The sequence below is a fragment of the Centroberyx gerrardi genome, chromosome 9, assembly GCF_048128805.1.
Source record: "Centroberyx gerrardi isolate f3 chromosome 9, fCenGer3.hap1.cur.20231027, whole genome shotgun sequence".
NCBI classification, from domain to species: Eukaryota; Metazoa; Chordata; class Actinopteri; order Beryciformes; family Berycidae; genus Centroberyx; species Centroberyx gerrardi.
In genome coordinates this window covers 6,878,157-6,897,553 of record NC_136005.1, presented here as the reverse complement: position 1 = coordinate 6,897,553, position 19,397 = coordinate 6,878,157, and the positions used below count along the sequence as shown (strand labels likewise).

Below are 19,397 nucleotides of genomic sequence, written 5' to 3'. Positions count from 1 at the left end.
TTCTCTCTGGTCTAATTTCTTTTTGCGTGGATTCGGTCTCCACCTGTTTCTCCCCCGCAGCAGACAAACTTTGCGTCCCCATCGGCCTCGGCGCTCTGTCTGCGCTGCTTTTACTGCTATCATGTCTTGTGTAAGTAGTTCTTCGGTGCAGCATTTGCTAAAGTAGTTTCTTTCAGCGGGCTTGGCAGTAAACCCATGTCATGTGTTGAAGGCTCATGTATCAGAGGTGCAAATTTCGGGGAGAAAATCCAGGAGAAGCGGCGACTTCTTTCTATTGCTTCCTCGGGAACCTGTGCAGCACCATTGGAGCCATTCTGTCCAGGCAGCTGGATATTCAGGTAACAGTGTAACCCCATGGCATCCACAGATTAGGTTTTGCAGGCAGTAACGTCCTCTAACTCCTATATACACCTCCTGTCTATAGATTTTAATGGGTGCCTTTGCTGCTGCCGTGGATGTTGTGAATTTCATTTCCATCTTCTTCCCAATTTGCCTGTGCTGGAACTCGAAAGCAGGTAAGGAGAGATAAATGCCATAAAGCAGCGTAATGGAATCAAACAAGTACAGTTAGTCTTCAGCACAGATGTCTAACTGTAACAGGACTTGATCTTGGCACACAGTTGGCCGAACCCAGTATAGGCAAAACAGTAAACTGACATATAACTTATCTAAAAAGTCCTTCAGATAACCAAACAAATGAACAGGAGCTGCGGCTGAGCTGCAGTAGCTCGGTAACATGTTTCCAGTGTGTTCTCCCTCAGATCGGAGGCTGAGGATGATGAGGAGGCGCAGGAGGCAGCACCTCCTGGCAGTGTGTGTGCTGATGGTGTTGGGCGGAGGCTTCCTGACCTCCAGGGTCGAGGTCGGCCCCCGCCCAGCAGCGCGGCCTGTCTCAGGGAGGAGAATGCTGCATGTCCCCCTCCAAGTAAGCAGCACATATCAGCTCTATGGCTAGTTGGAGTTTTATTTTATGACCCAGACAGTGGACAGAAGGTTAATCTGGTTGCACAGACAAATAGATTTGCATTTGGATACTTTCCCTCTAATTTCCATAATTGTGTGTAATGACAAATGGAGTGCATCCTATATCCACTTTTACACTTTACTCACACTTGACAGTATCGACCTGTGCTTTAACTGTGTGTGTTTACTGCCTATTGCATTACTTCTGATGATTTTCATGTGGTGCTGTGTACTTTTTAAATAGTGAATTGTTCATGATTTCATCTTCCATTTCCTTCAGGTTTTGGAATCTAATCTTAACTTTGGTCAAAACTTCTCTTCATTGTTGTTGTATCTAAACACTGTAACAGCTGAATACTGTGTGTCCTCTAACAGGACAACACTGAAATCCTGGGTTACACACTGGGCCTGCTCTCCTTTGTCATAGCCTGTACCTCCAAGTTCCCTGCACTCTCCAGAGCAGTAAGTGACGCACATGTCCGATTTGTTGTCAAAGCAACACTACTCCCTGCTCTTACTACTTTCCAAACATAGACTTTTCATAAACCGTTACATCCTTAAAGGGAATAATGTTTATATTTGTCCTCCAGCGCAGAACAGACATGGTGGCGGTTGCTCCTGTGCTCTCTGCGGTGCTGTGCTCACTGGCCGGCGCCCTCTACGCCTCCGCCATCCTGCTCTACCACACTGAGATGGAGTTCGTTGTAAGAGCCATGCCTTGGCTGCTGTCAGCAATATGCTGTGCCGCCCTGGACCTTCTTGTATCCTTCACAAGCTTATAATGTGGGTTTATATAGCACAGTGGGTAAAGCTACCACTAACACTGTCAAGTTTAGGGGTTCAGTTCCCTCCCTAATCATCAATGCACTCATAGTTCTGTAAGTTGCTTTGCATAAAAGCATCCACCAAATGGCATATTTACATTAAACTAATAATTTATGACATTTTCTTATAAATAAATATTCATTCCTACTCTCTATCGCCAACTGATATAACACAACAGTGATTCAACCTATATCCAGTTCATGAAAGCTTTAACATTTTCTGTTCTAAACACTCAGTGTCTGGTAGCTCTTTACAGGACGAAATCCTCTGGCAGGCAAGAAGTGATGCATTTTATATGTCCGGTTTCTTTGGAATAAACAGAAGAAGAACTGGGTAGTTAGCATGAGCAGCGATAGCCACCATGGCTGAACAGACAAATAAAGAGCGCCACCTACAGAAACTCAAACTTCATCAACAGAAAATCCAAGCTTTGCCCACACTGTTTGATTGACAGGTGATCTCTGGGAAGCGCAGTGCAGAAACACCACAGCAATGAGTGCTTAGCAACAAAGATGTTGCGGATTACCACTAAAATACAGGACTAGTATACAATACAGTTGGATTCAGATGATCTGTTGGATGGCTTGAATGTTATGTGAAGTATCGTCTCCCTGCTTCTAGACCGGTTGTGATATGTTGACCTTTAACCCTGCCTTGTCAGATTCTAGTCGCCTATTGGTGCAGGAGAGGAGCCAGGCCGCGTCCTAAGAGGTTTTGTCCAGACACAGAGAGCCTCTTAGGGGACTCAGGCCCCCCCACTAAGGACGGCCCTGCCATGAAGAGACAAAGGAAACAGCAAGTAGGTTCATTAGTAGAGATGAAAGTAATCTTTTCTACCTCACTTCTTGGGTCTTATTTCCTTTCCTAGCCCTTATCTGTTGTACAAGAATATTTTGTTACATCTATTGTCTGGACGATATGACTGACAATTTCACTTTTAAGTTGCTTTTAAAGTTGACAATAAAGTTTGAGCTTATTCCACTGTTGCACTCAAATTAATCTGGATAAGAGTGTCAGCTTAAATGTAAATAAAAGTAAAATGTATTCAGGCATTGCTCTGCAAGATTTGACTCAGGTGTCTGTTTATTAAGTTATGTAGGCTAATAATTCTCCATCTTCTCATCTTGGGTTTGAACATGGTACTGTTCAATCTTCGTGTGAAAGAAGAAAAACATCAAGAAAATGACTGAGATGGGTCATTATATGGATGTCAGTGTTCAACCAGCAAGAAAAGTAAGCAAAGCATCTGTTGTTGCACAAACTCTAACAAACAGCAGTGTCCTCTTGATATGAGAGCTACTCTGCATATTTTATCTTCTTGAATTTGTCTCTCTCTCTTAGTTGCAATGTAATTTCTGGAGCATAAACTGCTGTAGTTGTGTTCCCAGGTGAGCCTACAGGAGGTGCCGGTGTCCAGGGAGGAGGCGGTGGAGCAGCAGCCTCTGAAGGGGACGGTGAGAATGGTCCGACTCGACGGGCTCTGCTCCTTAGATTCCTCCGATGACTCCTCAACTGTCAGCTCCGATCTGGAGGTACGTAATCAAATAGTTCTATTGGTGACCAGTAGGAACAATAAAGTTACATTTTCAAACAGAGTATGTTAACTAATTAGATCAGATATCCAACAGAAATGTTGCTGTAATAATAATACTGTTTTGTTGTTTCTTTTTTGGCTTGAGAACGAATGTCTTGAGATGCCAGTTACTCACTCGTAGCGCTGTCCTCCATGATTGAGCAGAATGTGTTGAAAATGTATTAGAAAGTGAGTTTTGAAAGCCAGAAATCTCATCACTTAGTGAAGTAAACGTTGAGTCATTGGTATTGATCAACAGCCCTATCAACCTCTCAGATATATTATGGTTATTTTGTGCTGTGGGGCAGTAAAAACATTAAAGTGATATTTCACTTTAGTAGAATATTTTTTTTCACTGCACATACCTTTATTTGAGTTCCCCATCAGTGAATCACCAGTATTTGCTCCTCAAATCTCCACCTCCATTTCATCAGTTACCGTTGTCACATCTGAAATGTATAACATCTTATTCTGCATCCGCTGCCTTATTTTACAAAAACAGTTTTGCCATTTTGCACTTGTGGATGTTGAACAGCGATCCACAGACCCCACTGCTCCTGAGGTACTAATGAAGGCATGAGCTGTGAGTCCCACAGTGCGCCACTAGGTGGTGATAGCATGTTGGCATGTTGAAAGAATGTAGTGCATGGTTGCTATGAAAGGATGGATGTACAGTATAACTGGATGTATAACTGATGTAAACTTGTGTAATGTCACCTTGTGTGAACTGGTGTGATGAGTTGAACCCGTTGATTTACTGCCTTTTTATAGGCCTATGTAAGTTGACTAAGAGTCAAATCGTCAGGAGCTGTGCTGGCTCTGATAAGATGTTTGACAAATCGGAGGAATTTGCTGGGGGGTTTTTCCCCCTGTTGCATAATCTAGTGGTTCTCAAAGTTTTTGGCTCATGACCCCCATCACAGGCTGCTCATGCAGAGTGGTGAACAGTTCAACCAAAAAACGAGAGGCTGAGAACTATTCAGTGTTTCACAAGAAAAAAGCAAAAATAGAGAAAAATCTGAAAAATTACACGATAATAAATTTGTATAGTATAAATATGTTTTATTCCTATCCCATAAATCATCTTGCAACCTCCCAAAATGATCTCCTAACCACCACTTTGTGAACCACTGGCATAATCTAAGACAGTGATTCTCAACCTTTTTCATATCAAAGACCCCTAATTCAATACACATTAGAGCCACGGACCCCCACTTAATGACAATTTTGTCTCAGACACAAATCTGAAAATATTTCTATTTCTAGATGATTTTGTCCAGAATTCCATGACTATCTGTACTGTAGGTAGAGAGATAACAGTGAAACTATGATCAAAACAGTCTCTAATTGTATTAACTTCTTGTAAATTAAATAATGGTGAAGTTTAACAATTCATCAATGTGCTGGGGTCTCCCTGGAAACCCCTGAAGGACCCCTGGTGGTCCCCGAACCCCACGTTGAGAACCACTGATCTAAGAAGATGCTGTACGACTATCTTGGACTGCAGTGAAAGTGGATGCCCATCGTCCTTCTTTTTGATATTTTCCAAAGTCATTCTCAAGTGATGATTGTAGAATAAAATACTTGAAGCATTACTGAACCCGTATATGTTCAGTAATGCCCAAGTTATTGTGAAGAATGCGGCTTTGGTAGAGCACCTCACAACTCCTCACACATCTGCAAAGTCAAGACAGTGGAATGCTGCACACCAAGCTTGTGTGTGCGCTTTTCATGCATGAGGGAAATAAGTTCGGCAGTCGCCTGAGGTTCTTCTAAGCAGTCAATAATCAACGTATTCTTTAAGGATCAGTCTAACTCCTCCTCCTAGCCAGAATAGTATCATCTTACATGTTATCTAGAAGCTATAAATTAAACGGACATGCTGTACACAGAGTCCTTTACAGAAAACAAAAGGCACACATACAGATAAAAACAAGAGACAGTAAAACTAGGGGTAAAAGGATCAAGAGATTGTAAAGTACATAACAACCAGACTTTGTGTGTGTGTGTGTGTGTGTGTGTGTGAGAGAGAGAGAGAGAGAGAGAAAGAGACACAGAGAGAATATACTGTATGTGCCTGTGTGTCCATACATGTTGTTTGGGAGTGGATATGAGGGTACCAGGTAACACCAGGGCAGGATGCAGAATGCAAGTAAGTGAATGACAGACTGGGGAAATAGAAGAAGGGAAAAGGTTAAGCAGGTAAATAAATACCTGCAAGTACATTTTGTGAATTCACGTCTTGAGCCAGAAGCATGAACCCTATTCTGATGTCAGGATTTTCATTAATTCTACCTCATATCTCGTTCACAAGAAAGCGTTTTTTCAGCCAGCAGTCCGGAAGTGTTGTTTTGACCTAAGTGACTCTCAGACTCCAATAATAAATCACGAGGAAGTGCTTAGATATACTTATTTAAGAATGCCTGATTTTGTTTGTGTGTATGTGTGTTGGGTGTTGGCGGGGGGGAGGGGTTGATGGGGGAAGACTGAATGCAAGTCTGTGTGTGTGCATATGGGTGTGTCGGTGTGGGATGAGAGAGAATGCATGTGTCTTTATGAAAAGAATGTGTGTATGTGTGTGCATATCTGTGTGTGTGTGTGTGTACAGGGGAACGAGGGTTCGCATGATGAGTGATTTCAGTTCAGCGGGGTGTGGCTCGATCCTGCAGGCTACAATTGGGGCCCGGCATCATATTTATGTAGTTAAATGATGTTTGTTTGACATGAGAGCTCACGTATATATAATTTTCTCTCCTCGTAAAGGCGTAGTGTGCAGGGAGAGTGAAAGTTTTTTTCCCCTTTCCAGGCCGTGACACTCGCAGCCACAGGATAAACCTCCCTCGCTGTGCCGCTGTAGAAAGCCAAGTCATGGAGGATGTCATTTAATCACAAACAAAGGCAAATGGTGTGAGTGCAAACAATTGGAACTTGATACTATTCACCAAGCAGGAAAAAGCAAATGGCGTGACCCTCCCTCAGCTCAGTCAGTGTGTTTGAGAACAGCGAGGGCCCCAACAAATGTTCAAAATGTACTGTACGCTGTACGCCTGTTCAGACAGGCTGTGCTGCTCTTTGTTGGTGGTAAAACATACAACTTTATTTGGTTAGACAGTAGTTTATATAGTCTAAGGCAGTGATTCTCAACCCTGTTCATATCAGGGACCCATAATTTAGTGCACATTAGCGCCACAGACCCCCATTTGATGAGATTTTGTCTCTTGGACCCAAATCTGAGAATATTGTTATTGTTAGATATGATTTTGTCCAGACTTCCATGACTATCTGTAGCAGTGAAACTATGGCCAACATAGTCATTCTTCTGCATTCTCTAATTCTTGTAAATGAAATAACAGTGAAGTTTAACAACTCATCAATTTGCTGGGGACCCTCTGGAATTCCATCGAGGACCCCTGGTGGTCCCCGGACCCCACGTTGAGAACCACTGGTCTAAGGTGTTCTCATCACATCTTTATATTTTGTGCTAGTAGCTGATGCTCGTATCCAGAGTGCCTTAAAATGAGTTTGCAGGTAGGGGTCAAGGATGCTTCAGCAAGACACACAGACTGTTGTAGGAATCAAACCTGTGACATTTTGGTTATGAGATGATGTCTCTAAGGCTGGGGACACACTACAAGACTTCTAACATCCTACCCGATTTTGAATACGCATTGCATCACACACATAATGATTTCACAGATTTTGTTTGTCTCTCAGTTGTAAATATGCTCACATTAGATGATTAGGCGAAGACGGGGGTATCACACATAAAACAATATAACTGAGATTATCCTGCTGACTCCTTAAACGTCACTGACATCAGGACCTTTAATTTCAGTATAATAAGATACTTCAGCAAGCGTTCATAGTTGACACCACTGAGTACAGCAGGATAATCCATGAATTATCTGATTCTCTCCCAGATTCCATGTGTACCTTTAACAATGTCTTTTAATGACAGTACTGCACGTTCTTTGTAAGATAAGATAAGATAAGATAAGATGAGAAAGCACTTTATTGATCCCCTTGGGGAAATTCAGGTGCCACAGCAACAATTGGCGGACTATGCCAAGGAAGTCAAGTATGTTTCAAGTATAGGAAGGTAATATATGGATATGGAGTTTATCTCTCCCCTCATCCTCCTCTCTGCCACTGCCTCCAGACTGTCCAGTTTGAGTCCAACAACAGAGCTGGCCTTCCTCACCAGCTTGTTCAGTCTGTTGGCTTCATCTGCCTTGATGCCGCCTCTTGCATCAAGGCAGGGGGTCCAGGGGGCCGTCCACCAGGGGCCTGAGGTGCTACAGAACCAGTCTCTCAAAGGTCTTCATGACATGTGAGGTCAGAGAGCGACCTGTAGTCATTGAGAGCACTGGGACGTCCTTTCTTGGGCACCGGAACAATGCAGGAGGTCTTCTACAGCTGGGGCACCTTCTTCAGCCTCAGAGAGAGACTGAAGAGGTGCTGAAACACTCCTGCAGGCTTCCCAGCGCACGCCTTGAGCACCCTGTTTTGTTTTGTTTTTTGGTCATTTTTTTTTGTTGTATTTATGTGATTACTCTGTTGGGAAATGAATGAATGAAATAAGAATAAAAAAAGGACTTTTAATTTCTCAGGAATTTGCCTGATCCAACGTGAATCAGTGTGTATTAATATGCACAGATTTGTCTGTCCCTTGCAATTGTCAGGATGGACAAATCTGGTGTAAATCGGCCTGATAATCCTCTAATGCAGAGATAGGCAACTGTGCGCCATGAAGTGCCGAGAGTCTGCCGGTTTTCATTCCAACCAAAGACAGCAGCTGATTTCACTGATTAGCACACCTTCAACCAGAGAGGAAGTACTAATCAGTGAAATCAGCTGCTATTGTGTTTGGTTGGAATGAAAACCTGCAGACTCTTGGGCGTCATGGCACATGATTGGGAATCGCTGCTCTAAGCAATAGGCCAGCTTAAAAACCTATCCCACAGGTTCCTAGTTAGAATTAACAGAGGCTTGGGGATATAATGGAAAGATGGTTCCTGTAAAAGTTGACTTGAGTGTTTAATGTTTAATCTGTAATACTCAGAAGTCAAAATGCACTCAGGACAGTCTATGAAAACTACCACACTTGTTTTATTATTATTATGCAACATTATTCTTTATGGCATTAAACCCAGAGGGCATCCAACTGTGAAACTTTTTAACACAGTTGAGGATACAGTGAGGAATGCATTGTGCTAGTGAATAGTTCTAGAAGCATTTGCATTGAAGATGAATTCAAATCTTGGTTGCTTTGCATATCGGCATAATTGCTTTTGCATCGAGTCCCGCGAGAAAACGACAAGGCCTTTTGCAATTTGCCGCCTGCTTGCCTAAACGGAGCGGTCAGAACTCTCTGCTACCAGACCGCTGCTTGGAATGTCTATTGTGTTGTGTGTTTCTTGCTCATTTCTGCTGAGCGCTGGTTCTTCGCTGGGGGGAGGGGGAGGGGGATTGTTTCAGATTTGCATTGTGGCTCGATTGTTCTGCTGTTAAAGATCTTTGATTAAAGACCAACATTGGGTTGGGCCTGTCTGCCTAGGAAGCAGCGCAAAATGGTTGCCTCGTCTATAGGGGATTGGCACTGGCCTCTGCTATTTTGGGAGATGTTTATGGTCTCCTGTGTGATGCCTGCCGGCCAGGGACTCAACTCCATGCTTGGACACTTCAGCACATTTTACATTGTATCCATTTAGCTGATGCTCTTATGAAAAATGACTTTAACTCATTGTAACAATAGAATAAACTTTAATTCCCAGATTACTAACATTTACTAACAACCAATGGTTCAAGGATCAGAGCCTCAGCAATAGATGTAATAAATACAGATGGAGAAGAAGTGCTAAATAATGTGAAAGAGAAGAAGCACTAGGTAAAGAAGAGCTGAGAGAAAGGGTATTTATTTTATTATTGGTGAACAATGTGGGACTGCCGGAGCACGATGTAGGTGGGACTGGAAAGTAGGAGGTGTGACGACTCTGTATATAAGCATGTGATAGAAAATGACAATCAGAATGTTTTCTCCAGTAACGCTCCATGACAGTATCTTGACCTGTCCTATATATTCCAGTGGGATTTCGAGGAGGCGAATGCACAGTGGAGCGAACCGCCAGCTAAACAAGAGAAAGGGGAAGAGTTTCCTTTGCAAGAGTGGCCAAAGAACCCCAAACCCTTCAGCATCTGCACCTGCGGCACGTCCGGACTCCCAGAGAAGACCGTGTCCGGCAGAGAAGTGGGTGAGAGCGGCTCTGCTGCAGGCATGGCTAGATGACAAGGAAAGGAAAGCGATTTTGTGTTTATGACCTACACTTGGTACATGAATTTGTAAGGCAATAAAAACTGCAAACATTGACCAGTCATCTGTCTTGTTTTACTGCACCATGTTGTATCGCGTGTGTGTAATATATCTCATTGTGCCGTCACCCTATCTGACCAGTGTTGCTGAAATATCATTGACCCTTGCAGCGCTTTTGTTTCATCACAGACTGAATGCCGTACCTTGTCTCCGTCTTGTGATTCTCGAATGCAGTTACTGTCAACACTCCTGCAGATGTCGGGGCCCTCCTTGCAGACCGCTTTCCTGTAATGTCTATACATCACAAATTCAATGGATGACACTCAAACCCCTTATCAGCCCGGCTGCTTAGCCTACATCGAGCCCCCTGAACACCGAGATCCATTCGGGATGTGTAACAAACACCTCCCCTCATAAAACAATATTGCTCCCCGGGCTGCCTTGCGAGGTTATTGGGTCACATCCTGTATTTTGCTAGTCAGCCTGGGTTATCAGGGCTGGACTGGGAAAAGGGCCCGCGGAGCAGATAAGCGCCAGACTAGACGACCGGGTCTCCTCGGTCCCCTCCATCATCCCTCAGTCCTCCGTCCATCTGCCCGCTCCGCGTCTTCAGACGGTGGTGCCAGAGCAGCAGAACAGGGCGTTTTTTAACTGATGGGCACCGAAGGGACTTCCCTCAGCTCTGATAATGGGACAATACACAGATTAGAGCAAAGTCGCGAACCACATTCTTCTCCTCCCTGTTACATTTCCTCTGGTGACATGTGTGGCTGAGACAAATGACTGGGAAACAAGTAATGAGCGGTAACTAAGCAATTGCTGATACCCGCACAAGAAATTCATGATATTTAACCCCTCGTTTAGCCTGTGAACATGACCTGAGGGGGCAAATATCTTTGACATCTATAATTCAGTCATTGCTTCATACATCTTTATTTCTCTCGTTTTGCCTGTAATACATTTTGGCATGTCAGCTTTAATTTGCAAGGCAGAAGCCAAGCTCTTTGGATGTTAAACGTGGGATGTGACTTCAATTGTAGAGAAACCGTAATGAATAGCCTCCTGCAGTGCTTACTGCTGCTTGGGCCAATATGATGTGGCTGATGGGTAAAGAAAACTCATGCCGTGCATTTTGGTAAAATCTGAAATTAGATGCTTAGACGCTTTATAAGGTGATTAATGAGCGATATTATGCCAATTTGGCTGGTGCTCATGTTGCAAAATATGTATAATCAATAGCCCTACATTCACATTTTTTTGTAATAGACTTTTTTGTTTGGTTGTTATACACACTCAAAATAACTTCATATGTTTGCAACCATCTTGGAAATACACCAACATGTCATTGCTTTTCACTTTTATTTTTTGACAGATTGGAAAAACAAAAAGCCTCAGGAAAAAAAACAACTGAGTGACATGCTTGCACCCTGTTGCACCCTGATGTCCTCTGATGTCATGATGAATGCTGAGCAAGCATTGCCCTGTCTCTGGGCCTCATCTCTGTCCCTTCTGAGACTGGGCCAAATGAAAACAAACTGTCCCGTCCCATATAATTAGGTGGAATTCTGTTTGCACAAGTGACGAAGAGCAAGGATTAGGACATCTGAAGCATCAGTGGCGAATGGGCCTTTTTGTTTTTCTTGGCCTGTGCGTCAGTGATCGCTCCACTGCAGATAGCATGGAAGATGCTGGTTGCATTGAAGCCCCTCTGAATGAGCCTGCAGGACATTTTGTTCACCTTGCAAGTTGGCCATAGAAGAGGGAGGAGGGAGTGGGACATGTCAGATGTCATGCAATATCTGTGAGAGCAGTATATATCTAAAAGAAGAGTGTTTCAGTGTTTCAGCAGCTCTGTGAGAGCAGTGTATATCTAAAAGAAGAGTGTTTCAGTGTTTCAGCAGCTCTTGTTTGCCTTTGAAAGCAAGATCTGCACGCTGCTGAACAGTAAGGGGAAGCAAAATCTCATTCAGGCAGTGTTAATTTATTCTGATACCTTGCCATTTAGATCTCCGAAGAGGTGGGCCATCATAAATATTCATTCCTAACACTGGAAGCTGGGTTGCAGAGCTTGGATCACATGGATTTGTATATAGATTATGAGCAGATGGTATTATGTATGATGCCTATGACCCAGATTGGAAAAATAGTCATGTGCTGCCATTAGCCTGCCTGGCGCATGAACAGAGTGAAGAGTGAGAGAGTGAATGAGAATAGAGATCTCCTCCTTATAATAATATTTATTCTAAGCAGACTAGGCACGCTATTCACCTTGCGTAGGTCCTCCTCTGATGTCACGGCGTGTCACTTCCTGCCGTCAGACAGCCAGTTCAGGCCAGTTCACTGCTCCAACACTCATTCTGTTTCACTGAGCTGTCAACACACAACACCTTCCCCTTTGCTTGTGTGTAGCGAGCACATTTTTCTATCAAACCTAGTCCGATTTTTTCTTCAACGACGTTTTGCTTCAGATAACGGCTGCTTTCGTCTCACTATGACTCGTAGGTGATCTTCAAAGTGTCCGGGTGGTTCTGGGTGAGTGTCTTATTCTGAAAATGTTGCGGTTTGTCCACATCGCTGTCATCACCCATGTGTCAGTTGTTAGCTAAGTTACCAGGGCTAAAGCTAAAGCGGTAGCTAGGCTAGCTGCTATGGGGACGTCAGCTTTCCCCGCCTGTGTAATGTAGCAAAGCTAGCTAGGGTTGCCACTGAAATATGATTTTTAATCCTCGCTCATTCCCTGCCTGCATCTGAAAGTAAGACAGTCAGAAAAACACATAGTTGTTATTAGTCAGTGACTAGTTTGCTAACAATGAAGCTTGGCTAACGTTAGCTAGCTAGCCAACAGCCAGCGAGATCTTCTTGTCTTGCGGATCAAGCTACTTCTCTGTCTGCCTGGGGATTGCAGCCATGCTTCAATACTAGCGATTTGACATGTAACGTTAGCTAGTGTTATCAGCAGAGATGTAATGTTAGTGGAGGGTAAACCTAACCTAAACTAATGCAACGCATACACTGAGCACATCCACTTTTATCTGCAGAATGATGTTTACCCACTTTTTTAGGCTGATGCAGCCCTTTTACGATAAGAAAGTCCGAGCATACACTATCCAAATAGTATCGACGTGATGTAACAGTTTACGTTAAATGAGGATAGGATCTTTTAAGAACGAAAAAGCATAAATTAATGCTTTTTCTGAAACTCGAATGGTTGTTTACATTGGTGGTGGGTTGCCCTATGATGATCAGTGACTGTATGTAATAGTTTGTTCATACTTTGAAGTTAGCTACCACTGTAATATTGGTTATATCATTTAATCACAATGAAGAACTTTGCTGCAGAGGCTGACTGCTTGTCAAGGGAAACTGTTTGCCCAACAGACCACATCCTCTCTCACAGCTTTACCTCATTGCTTGTCACGACCTGTCAAACTTATCTGCTTTCTAATAGTAAGCAAGGATGTGTTGTAGACAAGGCTAGGTGAATTGAATCAGCAGTAGCCAGGGAAATGCTGAATTTCATCACCATGCATTAATAACAGCTGTCAGAATAAAAAAACTGAAGAGAAAATACAATGGAAGCAAACCAGAGGGCTCCTTCACATGCAAAAATACTAATTTGACAACATTTGGACAGGTGCTGTCACACCTGCAGTTTATATCCCTAAATAGGATAACCTGTCACAAACTAGTAAGATATATTAAGTATAATTTCATAATATGTTTAGTGGGAGACTAGGGTGAGGGTTAAGTGAGACTAGGGTCATTTCATACTTATATAAGGAATAGGCCTATATGTTTAAGAAGCCACTGCTATCCCTATAAATGCAAATGGTACACTTTTTTAAGAGAAATACACAGCCTTAGTTGGTCTGTTGCTGTTCATGTGGCTCAGGATAATAAGAATTTATTTCCAGCTGAATGACCTGGCCATTATTCAGTCAAAATATTGTGGTGGGTGGTTGTTTAGCTCATGTTTTCAATTGCAGCTGAGGTAAGTTTGGATACCCGCCCCCGTTTTTCCTTCCCATTGAAAAGTTCTTGCGTGCCGCTGTAAAGTAAACTTAATGAGCGCAGTTCATTGACATTTGTGGGTGTTTTTGTAGCAGATAGGATCATAAACCCAATGAATGATTAGACAGAAAATCAGACCACGAGGAAGTGGAGGGCTATATGTTACTGTGTTCATAGCTAAGTATTTGTTCTCCGAGTTTGAAACTACCCTTTCCTTCAGTTTATTTACTTTTCCTTTTGTATTGCCTTGTTTCCTTTCCCTTGCCAAAACTTTTATCTTAAAGACACACATGTGCAGAGCTATTGGGTTATTTTTAGATATTGGTTTTAAAAAAGCAAGGACCAAAAAATGATTTTGGTAGACGTTGCATGCATTGTTACAGGGTTAGCCTGTGCATTTTCTTTTTCAACATAGTGGCCTTTGTTCTCTTAATTATGTTATCAGAAGTTAATATTAAATAATAATAGCTTGGGAATTAAATCCTCTGGGTCCATTGGGAGCAAAGTTCACTTAAAATTGTCCAACTTAATAGGTAACAGTAAGCAACCTTGGCTTGGAGCTGTCCTGTTCATATATTCACAGAGCCCATCTTGGTGCTCACTATAATAAATGAGTAATTTCAGAAGTATGATCGCAATGGACTGGCTGTGTTTTCTTTTTTCTCCTCTAGCTTGCCACAGTGAGGCTAAGGAGATGATTAGTTTGTGTGGCTTTTAATGAGAATGTGACCTTTTAATAGACAGGAATGATACCCACACACACTGCTGCGTTCTCCTTTGTGGTGCAGGAAACCAAACCCTAAAGTGCATATAAAGAAAGAAGGTGCCCACATAGACACATAAAACCTGTGCATCCTTCGACCACACAATATGTGATATATGTGCATGGGAACTTTCTCTCTTTATATGGAAAGGATCCTCCATATTAATTTCACCCCGATGTCAAAAAACACTGGTACGATTAGGATCCACTGCCTGAATCAAATATTTCTCCTCTGAATGGGATCCACTCATGATATAATGGATTATTAGTGTTTTTTTTTCCCGTCCTCAACGGGGAAAAATGAGTCATTTTATTGAGTGAAGTGAAGCACAACTGCATCCTAGTCAGAGAGACGACCAACTGGTGAGTCATCGAGCCCTCACATTTCGCAAACCAGGGATAACCAGATCATGTATTGAGTTTCCATTTTCATTGACTAGTTTATTTCAAAGACTTCAAAGTTAAAACTCGATCTACGGGTGATTAAACTAAAGATCCGTTTGATGGAATTTGTGGGTTAGAGCTCTCTATGTTCAGTAAAGCAAAAACACTCACTGTATCAGGGAAAGAAATGTAGCCTATTTCTGTTTAGTGACCATAGTGGTGGATATATTGTCAAAATTCATTAGCTACTTTCACCATTTAATTACCATTCAATAGCATAAGACCTCTAAATAATGGTGGGTTGACTGCCAGAATGGCTGGTAGGGTAGACAGACTTGCTGGAAGGCCAGAAGGTTTGCCAGCGTTTGGATAGTGCTATTTTCCTACCTTGCATCATAGTACATGCAAGTTTTTAGCCCAACTAAAGTTTTTTTTCTGGTTTCCCTTACAGGGGTTAGACTGCCTTGATCATGTAGTGCCTAATTAAGGAGATAAATATGGTACTTGATGTGAGTGGTTGTTTCTTCTCTTTTATTTAATTGGTGACAACTTGGAATTAAGTCTGCTAATAAGAGATTAGCCTGGCTGTGCTAAGATCCATCTCCATCTGCTTTTTATCTCAGTTCCTGCATTCATTTGGGCCTGTCCCAGACCGGTAGCATGGACTTGCTGTCTATGCTCATGCTTCAGTTTTGCTATATACATATCTAAGGATTAGGTTAGACAATCTGATTTGGGTAGGCCACCAAATTAGTTTCTCTATTAATAAAAGATACCCTTGGTGTTATGTCTGGAGCCACATTGCCCTCTTTGAAGAGCAAGTGTAACTACTTGGTCAGTGGTCAAAAAGGTTCAGGATTACGGTCATCACGACCCCTGGTATTGAGCTTGCCCTGTTGACCTTTGAACTTTCACCCTCTCCCTGAGAGAGCTTGGGGTCCTGTCCAAACTGGAGATTTGGAAGCGGTTTAGGTTGAGTTGAAGAAGCGAGGTGCCATTGTTCCACAGGCCTTTGAGCCAATGCCTGAAGACTTTTCACAGGTGAGCTCAAAGACAGCAGCCTGTGATGGAAGGCCTGCCAGTGTTGATTCAAAGCTGGGGCGAGAAATATCTTGACATGGTGAAAGTCCCTTCAGCAGCCCCGCACTGTTTGCTCTCACAGCCCCTGAGCAGCGGTGCAGAGAGACAGATCTTTCTAGTGCCGGCCTGGCGGTTTACCTCCAACAAGACTAGGACAAACCAGCGCCCCGCATCAATGGAAGTGTGATTAAGCACTTTGGATGAAAATAGAATCAACTGTGAAATGTTACGCAATAACGCAAACCTGAGAGTAGGGTTAAGCGATTGGACGAGTACATCGGGTCAAAATTCCCTTGTTGATTTAAATTGCCTTGATATTTGGTGGTTTAAAATGTAGCCTAGTGCAAGACACTCAGGGTTTCCTGCAGCATACGAGCATAAATAGCTGCCTTGACAAAAATACACCAGTTTGACTGTAAAACCCTAAAAAAACCTCTTATATACACATTAAGTTGATCTGTTGACAACCTCAAATTATTTTCTTCATGCCATTGTAAACCATGACTTTTGCACTGCCTTCCTCCGTGAGTTTACTGGTATACTTTGTTAACCTACAAGAAAGCTGATACAAATTTGACTTTTCAACCCCCATGCAAACTAATTTAATGGTTTATTTACCCTTGTATCGTTCAACAGAAATGGCAGAGAGAAAACATTATGTGTGCGTGTTATTTATTCAGGTGTTTAGGTTAGTCAGCCACTACCACCTTAACTAAGGTGCATTCACTGGGATACTTAGCATCTGTCAAATTAACAGACAAATGTGCGTTGAAACCACCTAGGTTACGTTGTTGTGGGTGTGTCTCAGAACCTTTTGATGCAGTCTGTACAAATTTCATTGGCTGATGAAATCCGTTAGAGGATGACGTTTACCTGAGCGCCATCAACCCTACCTGAGAGACAAATAGGCTAGTTCATTGCCATGAGAAATGTCTTGATAAAGGTCTTGTACTGAAACGACGACAGGAAATAAGACACAGCAGAAATACATTTTGGCTAAAAATGCCATAGCAGAGCCGGGATAGAATTGTGATTAATTTCCACAAGCTTCTTTATCCACGTTTTACCCGGTATGATCGTCTTCAAACTGTGGGAGGGGCATGTTTACACACAAATTGACGCTGCGTCTGCTCTGCCTTTTCCCCGGTTGAGCTGCTCTGTGTAAAGACGGCTTGAGTAGCTCATTGCTGCCATGGAGGAAGATGGAACTGGGAACCCTCAGAGGCTGAACATGAGAAGTTAAATGACATGCAGAGAGGACATATCCCATGAAGACCAGGTCTTCTCAACCATCTCACCACCAATCTCTGTACCATAACGACTTGGCAGATTGTAATTCTTGTGTTGGTTATCACCTGTACACCTCAAAATGGTTGCTTTGAGGCTTATCTATAATGCTATTCACCTTTGTTTGCTCTGATACAGATGGCGTTTCCATCTTTACTTTGATATTTAAGAAGGAGGCTTGGGCAATGAAGACTATTGCCAGCAAAAATGTAAACTTGAATAGTAAACTTATCTGTTGTAGCCGTCTAGATCTACCAAACCTCGCCAAGTGTAATTTTGTGCCATAAAGCAGCTCTATTAAGTAAAAATGTGGTCTAATCTCTTGGATGGTGGTATCAGCAGTTTTTCCCAGGCCGTCGAGCAATGCCACTGTTAATCCAAGAGCATGTGGCCTGACTTAGAACTCGGCACACGTTTGATCTCTCGGACTCTTGTTTTCTTCCGCCCCCTTTCCCTCCATTTTTCCCCTCTCATGGGTTTTTCCCAGGACGCAGCCCACAGTACACACACCTCTATCCAGTGTGTCATCTCAGTCCTTGTAGACCTCTTTTCCTCCTTCCCCCGCCCCCTGATCTCATCCATATCAACTCGCGCTTTCTCCTGGATGGATCATAGTCGCCTGTAATGTCAGCAGTTCCCCTCACTGGTTTGAGATGTAACGTTTGCATGCGTCATCTCAAAACATATCAGTGTCTGTGATACAGTTGAGGCCTATGCTCTGGATTATCTGTAAGAACATTTTCTGCATTGACAGGTGAGTTTGACTGGGTGAGTCATGTTTCAACGAGCTCGAATTGAGTTTGAGGTTTTAGATGAAGGGAACTTGGCTCGTTTAGTTGCGTAGTTGCTCCGTTACCTTTCACATTAAAAGCATATTTTCTCCACACTCCTGTGATTGGCACAGGTGGTCGGACCTGTATTTAAATGGTTTAACTCGCACAGAAATAGTTGTTTGCACTTGCTGTCTCTCTGCACCTGCTCAACATAAATGATATATCACAAATGTATAGATAGATTTTCTCTGTCTGCAAGGTGTATTAGGGACTTGTTCAGAAACCCTGTAAGAAGGGGTGGGGGGGCTGTAAAAGAAAACAAAGGTGGAGGTTCTGGCCTGGACTGTTCTGAGAGCAAAGGAAGGGCAGGTGGTCATAGACTTAAACACAAGGCCAATGGTCACAGTGATAAACTGATGGATGGGACCATGGTGGGGAACAAAGCCCAGCTATAATGCCCCATGATTAGGAGGGGAAGTGATAAAGAAAGCACATTGAGCTGAGAGCACGATGGCAACAAAACACTTTTTCCTCCGAATGCTTCCATGAATTATGGACTTCTGTCATTAGGTCATGGCTCATTGTTCACTTTTTTCCTCTCTGTGTGTCGTAGAACAGGACAGAAAGGAAAAGGAGAAATGTCTAGTCTTAGGCGTCCAGTTTGCCAGACTACCATTTGTCTTTTTTTTTTTTTTTTTTAATTAGTTGCCCAAGTTCAAGCTCTTGTGAAATCTATGGGAAGTGTGAAAGTCTGAGCTGCTGTCTCAGAGGAAAAGGCTCTGACATTTGAGCTCTCACATCACACATGATACATGATGTTTTGAGACGCTTGCCCATCCCCATGCAGATTTGGCATTACCGTATAAAGTTACACTTAAACCTGACTGAAAGCATAACTCTGCCATCGCCGCTGTGTTGTCAATTTTAGGGCCAAACTCATAGGGTGACATTTGGGTCAAAGGCACTAAGCAGGTGAAAATTGTGGTTAATATTTTAAGCGGCAGGCTTATTGTTTACTTCTTATCAGTTATTTCAACTTCTTTTTGCTGCGAGTTACAATTGCAGTTGGAGTTGCAATTGTGAACTTTGTTAATTTACCACTAAACTGGAAGGCATTTTGTAATGACTAAACAAAAAGCTGCACACAACGACGCACCTTAACTGTGATTTAATATATCATGGCCTGTCATGGATTATGGATTAATTACTGCAGTGTGTCCAGTACAGTCCAATGGTGAACTGGGGTCTGAGTGTTGGGCAGTTTTACAGTCAGGCGATGCAGGTACCATCACTCGCCTGTATATTTTTGACCATCTCAAACACACACACTTTGCCACTATAGGGATGGAAAACTTAAATTCTTGTGTAGGCTAACTATCTAACAGGGCTATGTCACGAGCTGATGGTCTGCTGGTCTGTGCATTGCGA

General features: G+C 42.8%; 2 protein-coding genes across 2 annotated transcripts in view; both read left to right on the top strand.

Annotated features, from left to right (window-relative positions):
- The first annotated feature begins 56 nt into the window (after window positions 1-56).
- tmem44 (transmembrane protein 44) lies at window positions 57-9,699 on the top strand. Its single transcript, XM_078285803.1, has 10 exons — window positions 57-130; window positions 212-338; window positions 425-515; window positions 762-925; window positions 1,339-1,425; window positions 1,527-1,724; window positions 2,450-2,587; window positions 2,953-3,021; window positions 3,177-3,320; window positions 9,447-9,699. Exons 2-10 carry the CDS (start codon window positions 216-218, stop codon window positions 9,645-9,647), a joined length of 1,215 nt encoding a protein of 404 aa, XP_078141929.1. The 5' UTR covers window positions 57-130; window positions 212-215; the 3' UTR covers window positions 9,648-9,699.
- A 2,377-nt stretch (window positions 9,700-12,076) lies between these two features.
- atp13a3 (ATPase 13A3) overlaps window positions 12,077-19,397 on the top strand; it is a 46,103-nt gene continuing 38,782 nt past the window's right edge. Inside the window, exon 1 of the mRNA XM_071908530.2 lies at window positions 12,077-12,203. The gene's annotated coding sequence lies outside the window, so the exon portion shown is untranslated. The remainder of the gene's footprint in view (window positions 12,204-19,397) is intronic.